Source organism: Oryza glaberrima, chromosome 8 (assembly GCF_000147395.1).
Source record: "Oryza glaberrima chromosome 8, OglaRS2, whole genome shotgun sequence".
Taxonomy (NCBI): Eukaryota; Viridiplantae; Streptophyta; class Magnoliopsida; order Poales; family Poaceae; genus Oryza; species Oryza glaberrima.
Genome location: NC_068333.1, coordinates 18,851,255 through 18,865,385, shown reverse-complemented (window position 1 = coordinate 18,865,385; position 14,131 = coordinate 18,851,255). Strand labels below are relative to the sequence as shown.

The window sequence follows — 14,131 nt, the reverse complement described above, 5'->3', positions numbered from 1 at the left end:
AAGAAGTTAGCTCACATCATAACACAACTAGCTACATGCATGGATATAGCCATTTTTGATTGTCAACGCTTGATATCTGAATGCAGATTTAATTGTTTGATTGATAAGGTATAATCAACACAACAGCCAACCTAGTGTACTAGCTAGTGCTAGTATTAACTCTAAGATGACATGGGAGATATTAGAGCTAACAACCGGATGCACTATTGACCTTGCTCTGACTCATCACTGAATGAACAATGTTTTTGGAGTTTACTTGGGCGACATTTGTAAGGATAGTGTAATTCAGTTGTAAAAGGAGGAGACATTCTCATCAGATCGGTTTTCTTTAAGAACCATCTATCCGGTATGAACTGGGTGGGTGGATCGAACAACTTTTTTTTTAAAAAAAAAGGCAACCCTGGTAGGCCAGACGCAACCATGTCGCCTACACCACTAGGCTAACTTGAGCTCCTTGTTTAGATAAGACTATGCATAATAAATGATGTTTCTGGTGCAACATCAGACCAATCAACCCAACGGTGCAGCATTCATCACAATTATCTCAAATGCAATTGGCGGCCGACACGCGTATCAACGATCATCTCGATGCAATTAGTTGACAGCTCAAACACTCATTGCATCGAAACAACATGTCTAGCGGTTATTCTCAGCTTATAATTAGTGCTGGACTTCTCGTGAAAGCTCAAGGATACAAACATAGTTGAATTGTAAATACAACTAGCATGTAACAACATTTAGATTTTAACATGAAGTTATTCTACTATTAGCATATGGTTCTGTTGAATAAATGAATCATGTGCATTGGTTTCCTTGTGCCACAACTTTTATGTGTTAATATTTCTTTTCTTCTGAGCATGACACTCTTGTTAATAATGATTATAATGATGTTTCTGGTGTCCTAATCCTAATAGAGACGGGTATATTGCTTTAGCGCCAACAAAGGATAATAGTGAAATGATTTTTTTCGCTTTCACCCATTAACTAACAATCCGTTGATTAGTTATATGTAAATTAATCTATATCCATTGATTTAGAAAGGAAGGATTAGATTGACATAATATCACACTAAAACGTCCCTATAAAATATCAAACAATACGATTCCAAGAATGATCTAGTGAAGAAGATATTCATTGCCTCTTCAATTCCTCCGTCTCACCATTTTCCGCGGTGCTCTCTCTCTCTTATTGGTGAGACATCATATATTATATTTTCTTCGGCGTTTTTGTGATTTGTGTCACCCTTTTCCTCCACCTTCTAATTTGTTGGTCTCCTCACCCACCGTTGGCCCTCCTCACCCATAGCTCCAGTGCCACCACCGCCCTGTAGCTACTGTGCATGTCCTCCAAGCTATCCCTATAAAATGAAACACTGTCTCTAACTCTTATAACCACCTTCTCGACTTTAGAATCTAACTAGCTAGCATTGTCGTCGGAGAAGAAAAAGGGCATGATCTCCAAGTCTCGGTGAAAATTAAATGAAAACAGAAGAAATGAGAATTCTTTTAAAGGAAAAAAACAATGAGAATTTTAGGTGACTGAAATCTAGCCAACCCCAGATCCTCTTCTCCCTTGACAAAGTAGATTAAAAAAGGACCACCTATACATTTGTCGACAAATTTTCTTTTAAAAATTTGACAGATATAATTATAGTACAATCGTAGTGTAATTATACTGTAACTTGTATGTAACTATAGTGTAACTTGTATGTAAGTTTAACGTAATTTTGAATCGTTAGATCTATTACAAGATTTATTCTGGTGAGGAAGAAAAAAATCACAGCACACACATATGTGAAAGAATTTGTTCCACGACCTCCATTTTATTGAAATAACATGTTACAGAGAGATTTTTGAAAGTTGCATACAACTTACATTATAGTTACAGTATAATTACACTACGACATCTGTAAAATTTGTGGAAGAAAATTTGTTGATAAATATATAGCAAAACTGGAAAAAAAAAAGAGTTTACGGCAGTCCACTTCGGAGATTGTTGGCGCACGAGCGCGCGGGTCGGGCTCTCGGCGGCCGAATTCGGCACCTCTCGGCCCAGTTCGCCAGTTCGGCACCCGAATTGCTCTCTGCTCGTCCATCGTCGTCGTCTTCGTCCAACGCTCCAACTAACCACCCCTCCCGTTTCGTCCTCCCCTCTGCGTTGCGTCCTACTTACTCTCTCCGATTCTCTCCCCTCCTTCCCCGATAGGGGAGAGATCCAGCAGCGGCAGCAGCCAAGCCCAAGCTCTCCCACCGAGATCCCCCGCGCGCCGCGCCCCGTCGGCCGCCGCCGCCGCCGCCGCCATGGAGGCGTCTTCCTGGGACGCCCTCCGCAAGCAGGTGAGCCGTCAACTCCCCTCCCCCCACCCCCGCCTCTCTCTCTCTCTCCACAGTCTCGGCTCTCGTCGACCTGACCTCCCACCCGTGGCTCGCTGGCTCCGATTGCCCGCTCGCTGAAGCTCGAGATCTGGCTGGTCGTCGGAGTTGCGTGTTACATTTGGGCTTTTGCCGCGGGGGGGGGGGGGGGGGGGGGGGGGGGGTGGTGTTGGTTGGCCTCGGAGTTGTACTTTCTCTAGTTTATCTGCGAATTCGACCGGTGCGGGGGCGCGAATTTCCCGCTGAAGAGAGGGTTGTACTTGTATACCATGGGAATTTGTTCCTTCCTGTGGAGGCTTGAGTAGGAGGCGTGATCTAGATGGTGTCGGAGCGAAAACATGGCTGCAATTCATACAAAGCTCCATGTTGAGGTGCACTTGTGGCATGTATTTTCACTATCTGTCTAGTGCTGCGAAGTGCATTGCGCAACTAGTTGCTGTAGCTTATGAGGCTGTGGCATCCTTTTGTAGTTTCTAATTACTGTGTGGGGGGTATCATTGGTGTGTGATACTGTGATGCAATCGAAATTCGAAACGGCTAAGTTTAGACTGCACATAGAGCCAATGGAGTTTTGGATGACTTGGCTGTTGGGTGTTGGCACTTGTTGACATGGATGATGCATGCGGGATGAGCGTCATTTCGGTGTTCTGACTTTACACTGGATGTTTCTGCACAAAGTAAACGAGTGACGGCCCAATACAAGCCTGTGTTAGGAAAGAATTCATACTGCATTACCAAACCCTTCTTTTTTTTCGCATATAGTTGCCATGAATCACGCTCGAAAATGGAAAAAGAAAGGTAAACTCGTGATACTGACTGTGTAACTGAAAACAGAATGAAACGGATCTGTCAGATCTACGAATTGGAGCAGTTATCTTGGGACATTGGCACTGCTAGCTTTGTTTCTTATTATTAAATCTCTCCATGACATTCTCCGTTCCATCCACTTTAAGAGGAAAAAAAAAATCATCTGATGCATTCCCTTGCTTAGTTCAATTTCATTTGCTGAAAATATTGGATTTTGGTTTAATGTGTTAAAAAGATTCGTTGACGTTTTTTTGCATTACTTGTTTACTTTAAGTAATTGTGCCTTTTGTTTCATTGAAGGCAAGGAGGCTAGAAGCTCAGTTAGATGACCAAATGAGTGCTTACCGTAAATTGATTTCCATGAAATCTGATGGTTCTGAGAATGATATCGAGTCCGATATAGAAAGATCGCTGAAGCAACTTCAGCAAGTAAATTCTCAAATGCAGACATGGGTATCATCAGGAGGCTCAGAAGTCCTTTCTCATACATTGACTCGTCATATGGAGATATTGCAAGACCTTACACAGGTTACAGTTGTTTCCTCCACCTCTTTTCAGTTCCTAGCAATTGTGATTAGCTCCGTTTCAATAAGCTTCAGGCAAGCTTCTTGCAAATTACCTTCTTCATGAGGATTATTTTACTTAATCTTAAAAAGCACTGCAGGTTTTTCTGATGCTCAGTGGAGCAAAACTTTACGAATACATGATAACGATACTTTCAGATTCATAATGTTGCTACAATTGAATGCAGGAATTCTATCGCCTCCGATCAAGCCTTAGAGCAAAGCAACAACATGCTTCTCTTCTTGACTTGAGAGATTTTGACAGAGCGAAGTTTGATGTTGAAGAGGGTGCTGACTCTGATCAAGCTCTGCTCAAAGAACAAGCTGCGATCAGCAGGAGTACTGGGCAGGTATGGCTGGTTTACTCTAGCACTACCCGCACCTTATGGCCTTGTTCTATTGTTTTAGTGCCTTTTCTTTACAACACTCCTGAATCCTGATCAAGTAATCAGTATTTTTTCCAAATGAGTACCAGGTAAACTTCAACTAGACATTGCATTTATGATAATATTGACCTATAACAGGGTAACCTAACCTTGAAGGCAATGAAATAAAACCAAAATGATGGATTAATAAAAATATACGTGAAATGATTATTTGGTCTAAAAAAATGTTTCCACTTTCAAGACTGCGATCTTAAAGCTGCTAAAAGGTTGGAAAAGAATGTAAATTGCTTAAATTAGTATTTTAATCCATCGCACTACTACACCGGCACAGGGATAATTTGGGACTTGGAAGTTCAGTTGAACCTCTTTTTTTCCCTTTTTGCACCACTGCTTGATGATTGCATTCATATTATGTTTTGCACACTTCCCCCAGAATAGCACCCACCTGGGGTCTCGAAGATTATGGCATAGTATATAGGAAGTGCATGGAACATAAATCCTTTTTGGGGCCTGCAAATTCCTTGTCACCACATTTCCATTTGTCAATTGACATTTTTTTTGGTCATATCCTTCGATCTCAACACTTAACATGGTATTTCCTAGACATTCTGCACTCAACTATCTTAGGGTTGCATGTCGATACTTCTATGTAAGTTTCTTTTCATGCAGGCGTATGTGGGAAAAGTTCTATTAATGGTTCAGGATTTAGTTTCTGTTCCTGTTTATATATTCTCAACTAGACTATTCTAAATTGAAACTGTAAACATTGAAATGGTGTTACAGATGGATACCGTGATATCACAAGCTCAAGCTACATTAGGCACACTTATGTTGCAACGATCAACATTTGGTGGTATTACTACGAAGATAAGCAACGTTAGCAGTCGGCTCCCTACGGTATACCTTGATACCCTTTTTAGTTGTTAACAAACAACCCATTCTAACATTTTGTGTACATCTGAATCTAACATCTTGTATACCCTTTTGACAGATTAATCAAATTCTTTCATCCATCAAAAGAAAGAAATCGATGGACACCATTATTCTATCCCTGGTTGCATCTGTTTGTGCATTTCTTATTTTTATCTATTGGATGTCAAAGTAATCTTGCCAAATAAAGGCGTTATAGTGTTGTATGTTTGGAAAAGTAGTAGTATACATGCTTGCCGTGTTTGTACAATATCGCCCCATGTTATATCTTACCTGCTGTTCTAGCTACATTAACTATCATTCTGATTGAGCTACTTCAACCCCATCTATACATGTGAGCCGTGACGAAGAAAAATAAGTTTCTGGTATTGATTTAAGTATCCCCCTCTTCCATATCAAGGTTTATTAAATTGAATCCAGACTGTATAAGGGCCTATTCGTTTTGGAGGAAAACCAAAGGATTCAGATTCCTATGGATCATTTCCTACGAGTATCAGTCGGTTCATAGGAACAGGAAAACCAAATAAATTTTCCTTTTCTATAAGTTGTAGAGAGAACATAGGAAATTTTTCATCCACTCAAACCTCTTGGAAAATTCTTATGGATTGAAGTGTGCATTTATTCCTATTCCTCCACTTTTCCTATTTTTGTGTGTTAAAATTTCTCCAAAACGAATAGACCCTGAAAGGTTGATTGCTTGATGGTGGGTTTCGTTGTCCGAAAGAGTCTGGAACTTTGGATGGTTCAGTACTTCAGTTCAGTTCCAACTACTCAACCAGGAGTACATTTTGGGGTATACCTAGCTACCAAGAACTGACATTATCAGCGATCCAAGCATCACATAGTACTGTTTGGACAAATTTTGTGCTTTTAGGAAGTTTTTGGACAAATTTTGTGTTTTTTCTTCTTAAAAGTGACAAAACATGAGCAATTGCTTAACGGTGACGATCTGGAAATATTATTTATTAACAATGAAAAGGAATCCAGGCATAATGTTTAATGGGCCTAACATGAACTGTCACAGTATACCATATTCAAGATGAGAAGCACAGTAGAGTATAAACCATTTGATAAACTAGTGAACCAATTCGTCCTGAACTGGGAGTGTACAACTACAACCTTCGTGTATCTAGCACAACAATAATAACAACAAATACTTGTGGCATTGGGAACATTTGGTGCCAAAATGATCACTGGTTGTAATTGTTGCAAAGCAAGATCAACTAATGTTGTCTCATAAGTGTCTAGAAGATATCGCCTACTTTTTTATGAAGCACTCCACATTCTTAAACCACCGGACCAGTTCTGTCTGCTCCTTGTTTTCCATGTATGAGTGCAGGAATGCGGCAAGCTCATCGTTCACCCCTCGATGCTCCAAGTAATCATGTACCGTGCTTTGCATCTCGTCATCCAACTCACTGTTATTTGGAACATCTAGGTTAGTAAGCAATGTCCAGTTCAAGATAGCAAGAGTTCAAGAGAGAAGATTTGCCCACTGTAACAATAGTTTAAACCCAGTACTCCTGTTTGAACAAACCAAAATATGATGTACCTAGGGTAGCAAACAAGAACCTTAGGAATGCAAGATCCTTAGTCTATATAGTACATGTGGTTTGCAATAAAAAGAAAAGGTTTCGCAAAAATAAAAATAGACGCCACTCTTTTTTTTTTAGAAAAAATAAAAATAGATCGCCACCTCTTTCCAGACACTATGATGCATACTTAGTATTTTGGTGAATGGTGATTCCTTTTTTGATCAATTCGTTTTTTGATTCTTAAGTCATAAGACACTATGATGCATACATAGTCTCTTCTTTTCGTGATTCCCTTTTTTATCCAATTATTTTCTTGTAGCAAGTTGTAACTGCAATCTAGGAGCACACAACACAATGAAATTTGGCCAAATTTCACTAAATGCTTAAAAATCGAAATGTCATGTATAAATTCTCTCTCCCCAACATCAAGCATTCAATCTACCCTAAAAAAACATCAAGCATTCAATCTATTCTGTTGTTACTTCGCCACTAAAGTAGTCCAATCATAATTCATCAAGCGCGAAGATTATCAACAAATCAAGGAGCAGACGCAAAACAGCATGACCGTGCAGATTTCCATGTTTCTTTTCAAGCAAATTTCAGAATGCCGGATCACCTGAACTGGCGGCCCATGTACTGCTGCGCCGCCGCCGGCCCGCCGCGGCGGACGGGGTAGACCCTCTCCACCTCCATCTCATCGGGCCACGCCGAGCACTCGAAGGTGAGCGCCAGGTCACGCCGCGCGGCCTTGGTGACCTCGACGTTGACGCTGATGTGCATCCTGAGCTGCGGGCCGGCGGCGTCGTCGGGCCCCGCACCCGCGACCTCCCCGGAGCGTGTGGGCGCCGTGGCGCCGTCCACCATGGTGGCGTCCACCCTGACCTCCTCCTTCTCATCATCATCATCATCACCACCGAACGCGCGGCGCAGCCGGATCCACTGCTCGCCCGGGCGGTCGTCGACGGCGAAGGGCGCCGCGGAGGGCGGGGGCGAGGGCGCGCGGCGGGAGGAGATCTCGGAGCGGAGGGAGCGGAGGAGGCGGTCGGAGAAGGCGGAGCGGCGCATGTCGGAGATGTACGGGCGCGAGGGGAGGAGGCGGGGGGCGAGGCGCTGGGACAAGCCGGCGGCGTGGGCGCGGAGGCGGAGCAGCCGCCGTGCCATGGCGGCGATGGCGGCGAGCCGGCGATGCTTGGGGAAGGGGGTTTTGGGGCGGCTTTACCGTGGGTAGACGGGTTCGTTTCGTTTTTCTCTGGGTTGCGGCAGTTTGAGGGCTTTAGGCCGGGCAAGGCTTGAAAGGAATGGGCCCAGTTATGCAGGGGAAAAAGTACACCCAAGGACCCTCAACTTGTCATCGAGTTACAAAATCGTCTCCTAACCGCAAAACCAGATACATGACATCTCTCAACTTTAGGTCCTTCGGTGGTTTTGACCCCGATTTGTCTGACGTGGCGGTTTGAGTCAGCGTGGGACCCACATGGGCCCCACATATCAACGTGGACACGTCAGTCTCCTCTCTTTCCCCTCTTATCTCCCTTCCTTCTCTCTCTCACTTCTTTGCGAGGCCGGTAGTGCGAAGCGGGAGAGGAGGAGGGCGTCGGCGGCCGGCGATGAGCGACGTGGCGGCGATGATGGTAGTGACGCTGGCGTCGCGTGAGATGGTCAGGTGCACTGCAAGGAGGGAGGAGACGAGGCCCATGAGACGGCGGAGGAGGAGAAGCAGGCGAGCGCGACTATGGGACTATGGCAAGTATATGGGGGCCTAGACGCAGTTCTGCAAGTCTATGGGACTATGGCAACTCACGGACTATAACTTACTATCCACAAAGTGGGTAGTAAGGAATAAAATACTACTACTACTAAGTTATATACATGGTAGAAGTGGTAACTAATAAATACCAGGTAATATGTTACTATCTAGTCATAAGGAATAAACAAATAATTTCTCTCATCCTTCTCTCATGGCTAGTGAGTGTGGGGTCCAGCTTACTACACACTTTTATTCATTCACTATTGTGACTACAACAACAACTAATACTATCTCCGTCCTAGAATAATTGTCACTTTGAATTTTTGTTTGTAACTTTTGATATTTCGTCTTATTCGAAAAATTATATGATTATTATTTATTTTTTTATTTGCTTTATTATCAAAAGTATTTTAAGTATGACTTCTCCTTTTTATATTTGTACTAATTTTTTAAATAAGATGAATGGTTAAATGTTATAAAAAAAAGTCAAAGTGACTACTAATTTAGGACGGAGGTAGTAACAGTAACACAGCGCCCACCCTTAGGTAGTAAACATTGGTGAATCATATCCCTCATTCCATGCGTGCTCCGGCTTGCTCTGCACAAGCTGCTGCACTCGTGAGTCGTGACAGATCTGCGCTGCACTCTGTGCGAGCTGTAACGCCTATATACCTCGGAAGTTGGAAAAACACAACGCCTGACCTCACTCTCTGTATTCGCCGGTAGATATAGTGCGTCGACAGTGCCCCTAGCGTGGCTGCGCGGGCAGGGCGCGCGGCAGCGCACACGGCACTGGAACAGTGGAACGGCAAGAGAAAAGCCCCGACGCAAACAACCAATGGCGCGGCGGAAAATCCACGGCACACAACCAAACAAAACCCTCGCTCACGCTCGCTCGCCCGGCGCCCTGCCGGCCTACGGAGCAAAAATATACCGCCCGAGACGAGCGCGTCGCGCCTAGCGAAAACGGGCGGCGTACACCGACGACGCGCGCCGCGGCCGGCCGCGACACCGCACGCGCCACCAACAGCCAAGCCGGGGGAAACCCAAAACCAACGGGGCAACGGGCCACGCGCCCACGCCCACGCGCTGCTCCCCCTGCGCTTGCGCCGCGCCGTGCATGCAGCGAGCGCCTCGCTGCGGCAGCTGACACGGCTCGGCTCGGCTCGGCTGGGACGCCACGCGCGACGGCAACAAGCACCATCGATCGGCATCGCGTCCGGCAGAGGCCAGTGGCCGACGATCCTTGGATTCCCGGGGACGCTTGACTGGCACGGAAAGGAAGCTGAAACTACAGTAGAAGACGAGTATTGTAATTAAGTTGCTTAATTGACTAAGGTTGAGTGACTTCGATGGCAAGGTTAGTTAACTAAACTTAGAATTTAGAAACTCTATCTAGAACTGCTATAGGCACTAAAAATATCTTGTTTGGGTCAATTATTCCGGTATGAAAGCCATGGGTGTTCATTCACTCCTCCAGAATCTTTAGTAGGAGTAGAACGGAACACCATCAAACGCGTCGGATTTGATTGCTCGTTTTAACCAATTGGGCGTGGCGTGTGACGACCTTGACTAGTCAAGCAGGTTCTAGTCCAAAAGCGGTTAGACCGGACGATGACTCTTGACTATACAAAACGCTTCCAGTCACTGTACGAGCCGGGAATTCAGCTGCAGAATTTATCATCGCAGCTATCCAGCCTAACTACAGTGTAAACATGCCTTACTTAACCACTGGACTAATCATAAAAAGAACAATAACATACTAACAAACATTGCTATAGTAGTACAGCTATAGTACAAGATTAAGTGATTACTGGAATTATAGCATCACGATCCTAACAACCGGTTTTCGTGATCTAATCCCTATGATTAAGGACTGAACCGACTGAGAGCTGACAGGTGATCGCTACTGCAATAAACAGGTGATTGATTGATTGCTTTGATTGATTACTAGATTCGGTGTGTGCAAGCGACACGAGAGAGACAAAATTAGATACCACTACGTACAAGAGTAGATGATGCTTGTTCTGATGGATTTGCTCAAAGCTATCAAAAGTACCAATCAGGCAGGAGTCCTCTATTATGTGATTCCTAGCTAATGAATTCTGACCAAGAAATGCGAAATGTGCTCCGAAAATGGACAGATTCCGCTCCATCACTAGCTCTGCTCACTTCACTTGGCATTTTGCTACTACTGTAATCCAATGATCAAATTCGATCCCTCGAGGCTCAAATTGCACAAGAACACCGCGAATTACAGCGATTTGGGGGGAGAAAAATGTTGAATAATTTTACCAACCGGGACAATGTCGCCGTCGCCGCTATGATTTCCATGCGTAGATCAGGAGGGAGAAGCCATCGCCGCGCTGCATCTCGGCCTCCTCGGGGCTCGCCCAGTCCATGACGGTGGAGCCGCTGGCCCACGACGCCGTCGACGAGGCGACGGACGCCGACGAGGAGGAGCTCGCCTTGGCCAGCCGCCGGCCTCTCCCCCTCTTCCTCCTCTCGCTGCCGGTCTCGCTCCAGTCCTTTTGCCCCCACCGCGCGAAGTAGCCTCTCAGAATGCCGGCGGCGTCTCTCCTCGGGGCCTTGTCGCAGAGAGCCTTGGCGTGCTCTGACGCCTCCTCGCCGCCGCCGCCGAGGTCGAACCGGAAGACGAACACCGCGTGCGCGTGCGCGTGCGCCGCGGCGTCCGCGGGGGGAGGCTCGCGTTGGGGGAAGAGCCAGTTGTGGAGGTCCCAGGAGAGCTGGACACGGTCGCCGCCGCCGAGGTCGACACGCTCGCTGCCGCGGAACTTCCAGCGCAACCGCCGGACGTGAAGCACGCGCTCCCCGTCGATGGAGACGGACAAGCCGACGTCCGCCCTGTCCTTCTCCCTGCTGCTGCTGCCGCTGCTCCCCGTGTCCCTGCCCCGGCCGCGGGACATGAGATCCACGGAGATCTCCCGCTCCTTGCCACGCACGGTCACCCAGCTCCGGTGCCCGCGCCCGCCGCGGCCGGCGTCGCGCATGGCGACGTGCTCGCGCCGGGAGAGCAGCACGGGGCGCGGGCCGGCGGGGCGCCTTGCCCGCGTCCTGCGGTAGGCGGCGTCTGACAAATCCCCCGCGGCGAGGACCATCTCGCCGTCGACGACGACGGCGACGAAGAACCCCGAGGAAGGCTCGGGCGAACCCGAGCCCGGGAAGCGCGCGCGGGTGAGGTCCCACGCCAGGTCGACGCGTCGGTCCCCGGCGGCGCGGAACCGCCTCGTCCCGCGCCGCCGCCAGAGGAGCCAGGGGCGGACGCGGAAGGCCAGGGTCTCCTCGTCGGCGTCCTCGTCGAAGCACGTCCCCACAGACGCCGCGGTGGCCGGGGACGAGAGGCGGAGCACGGCGCGGAGGGATAGGCCGAGGGAGGTGCGCGTCCAGGACAGCGCGGCGAGGCCGAGGTGGGTCTCGTAGACGGAGGTCGCCAGGCTGGGCCCCGCGGGGCCGGACGCCGCCGACGCCGCCGCCGCCGCGGACGGCGCGCAGCGGAAGCACGCCGCGATCGCGGACGGCATCGCGCCTCCGCCTCCTCGGCGCGGCGCGGCGCGGCGCGTCGGATGGTACGAGGCGGGGCGAGGGCGAGGGCGAGGGCGAGATGCGTGCAGCTGTGCTCCCGTGCGGATCCAAGGAGGCGTGGGCGTGTGTACGTGCGGTGCGGGGTGCGGTTAAGCTGAGAAACGAGGGGGGAGGGGGAGTGGACTAGTGGTGGACTCATGCTCGAGCTCGCCTGATCATAGGGATGGAAACGGCTCTGAAATGAACGGAAATCACCTTTAGCAATTTTTGTTTTTTTAATTTTTAATTGAAAACTCAGATAGGAAAACGGAATCGAATATTGTCGAATACGAAATTGAAGCAGGATACGATTCGAAAAGTTTTCAGTTTTAGGACGACACCTGCGTTACACGAAGATAATGTCATTTTCCGTGCTCTTTCTGATGGATGGGTTCGGGTTTGTTCGACCAGAGGCCTCCGATGTGTCACGGCGCTGGAATGTAGGGACGGGAAGGGAATGAAGCATTGGACCCGGGGCCACCTGGCGGTGACAGAATCAAAATAAATTTTCACAAGACCGAAGTCATGTGGTAGCGTCCTATTTTTTTTTATCAGAATTATTGAATGACATTCAATATATTATCGAGGTTATTAAAGTCTCACAAAATTTTGACCTTTAGATTTATGCCGCCGACAACCCTGTAGCTCTTTTCATTCAACTCCGATGACACATTTTTCTCTAGTTCTGGTGACCTTGACGAACACGGTTAAGTTAGGGTTTAGAATCTCGGGTTAGGGTGAAGGTGGGAGGGGGTGGAGATCACCAGGTTTAAACAGATGGCCATGGGAGTTGATGCTCCAGCGGGAGGGGACACCAAAGCTACAAGGATGGAGGAAGGCGGTGGGCCAGTGTTAGTGACAGAGGCAAAGCAGGATTTTGGTTAGGAGGTGGTGGCGGATCTAGCGGCGGAGAGGAGGGGTGGATATGGGATTAGGATTATATTGCATGAATCTTAAAACAATCAAAATTCACATGATTTTATAGGGTGTTTTCTGTCGAATGCTAAGATTCTAATAACCATTTGAGGGTATAGTTGTTGGAATTAATAGATGGGCTAAGGCCCATTCGAAGATTAATTCTTTGGAAAATCACAAAAGCCCACCTCATGGGATGGCATGCATGTGGAGTTTAGTACCACCTTGGTTATTCTAGGAGAGGGGGACCTCCTTCAAAGGGAGGATGCCCTCCTAGCCACTTGAAGCATGTGTGGTAGAGAGAAGAGGGGGAACTCGCGCGCGCTCGCTCGCCTCGCCTGGCCTGGCAGGGCCTGGCAAGCGGCGCGCGTGCACGACGTACACGTCGAATGGTCCGCAAAATTGGCTCCTCACCCTTGCGTAGATGCAGCCTCCTTTTGCAGTTTTGTTTTGCTGCGGGAAATTCGGATTTGTTTTGTTTTGAAAATCCGGTGCGTGAAAACGGATAAGTTACGCGTGACTTATCTGATTCGGTTACACGGAGTGGAGATCGTGCGGGCGCCCTGATCAAGCGACCTATCTCTATATAAACCGAGCCTCCGCCTTCACGCAACACACGCGAAATCAATCTAGGGTTTGCCTCCTACTCTGTGCTGCGCCGTCGCTCGTAGACTACTCCATCCCGCTCGCCGGCGTGCACCGGCGATCGGGAGAGCAGGTCTCCGGAACCTCTGCCTTCAACGTCCTGCACCGGGAGAAGGCGGCAATAAGGTTTTTGGGAAGCGCTTCGTGCGACTGCTCCCTGTTCGTTCGCGAAGGCTCGCCTTCCTCTGCGCTCGCGTGCTTCGCGCCTTCGTCGACGCTCGCAACCGCGAGTAGTTACTGCCGAGCAACCAATCTTTCCGCCACCTCGGTACGTGTTCGACATGTTGCGCATATTTGATCTGTTCATGTTTTACTGCCTATTTTACATGTGTAACTAATGATGCGTTCAATCTAGTTTACATCTGCAATGTCATGATTTATTTATGGAATAAATTAAATCATTATGTGCTTATAATTTCAACAATCCAAAAACCTTATTATAGGCGCTGTGATTTTACTATGGCTGGTTTTGCCGATGCACTGAGGCCAGATAAATTCACCGGTGTGCACTTCAAGAGATGACAGATCAGGGTCACTCTGTGGCTAACAGCTATGAAATGCTTCTGGGTGAGTACTGGCAAGCCTATGGGCGTTCTTAATGCTGATTAGCAGAAAGAATTCGATGAGGCCATTACTCTCTTTGTGGGAT

The 14,131-nt window shown here is 47.6% G+C and overlaps 3 protein-coding genes across 4 annotated transcripts; 1 reads left to right on the top strand and 2 right to left on the bottom strand.

Moving 5' to 3' along the window:
- The first annotated feature begins 2,088 nt into the window (after positions 1-2,088).
- LOC127782198 (Golgi SNAP receptor complex member 1-1) lies at positions 2,089-5,387 on the top strand. Its single transcript, XM_052309279.1, has 5 exons — positions 2,089-2,336; positions 3,480-3,707; positions 3,931-4,092; positions 4,912-5,025; positions 5,120-5,387. The coding sequence occupies exons 1-5, from the start codon at positions 2,301-2,303 to the stop codon at positions 5,231-5,233; spliced, it is 654 nt and encodes a 217-aa protein (XP_052165239.1). The 5' UTR covers positions 2,089-2,300; the 3' UTR covers positions 5,234-5,387.
- A 955-nt stretch (positions 5,388-6,342) lies between these two features.
- LOC127782196 (uncharacterized) lies at positions 6,343-12,066 on the bottom strand. 2 transcript variants are annotated; one of them, XM_052309276.1, is made up of 2 exons: positions 10,640-12,066; positions 6,343-6,476 (listed from the first exon to the last, which is right to left on the bottom strand). In XM_052309276.1, exon 1 carries the CDS (start codon positions 11,880-11,882, stop codon positions 10,662-10,664), a length of 1,221 nt encoding a protein of 406 aa, XP_052165236.1. In that variant the 5' UTR covers positions 11,883-12,066; the 3' UTR covers positions 6,343-6,476; positions 10,640-10,661. The 2 variants fall into 2 exon arrangements, with proteins under 2 accessions (XP_052165236.1, XP_052165238.1); XM_052309278.1 differs by lacking the exon at positions 6,343-6,476 and adding an exon at positions 9,471-9,631.
- LOC127783098 (uncharacterized) lies at positions 7,206-7,658 on the bottom strand. The gene has a single exon (XM_052310358.1). The coding sequence runs from the start codon at positions 7,656-7,658 to the stop codon at positions 7,206-7,208; it is 453 nt and encodes a 150-aa protein (XP_052166318.1).
- Positions 12,067-14,131: the final 2,065 nt, after the last annotated feature.

What these genes read in the sequence shown, in the direction of transcription:
- LOC127782198 (XM_052309279.1), top strand. Translation starts at nt 2,301, where the DNA reads ATGGAGGCGTCTTCCTGGGACGCCCTCCGCAAGCAG. An exon ending in TCAGCAGGAGTACTGGGCAG is followed by an intron (nt 4,093 to 4,911) that starts GTATGGCTGGTT and finishes ATGGTGTTACAG; the next exon opens with ATGGATACCGTGATATCACA. An exon ending in TTAGCAGTCGGCTCCCTACG is followed by an intron (nt 5,026 to 5,119) that starts GTATACCTTGAT and finishes CCCTTTTGACAG; the next exon opens with ATTAATCAAATTCTTTCATC.
- LOC127783098 (XM_052310358.1), bottom strand. Translation starts at nt 7,658, where the DNA reads ATGCGCCGCTCCGCCTTCTCCGACCGCCTCCTCCGCTCCCTCCGCTCC.
- LOC127782196 (XM_052309276.1), bottom strand. Translation starts at nt 11,882, where the DNA reads ATGCCGTCCGCGATCGCGGCGTGCTTCCGCTGCGCGCCGTCCGCGGCG.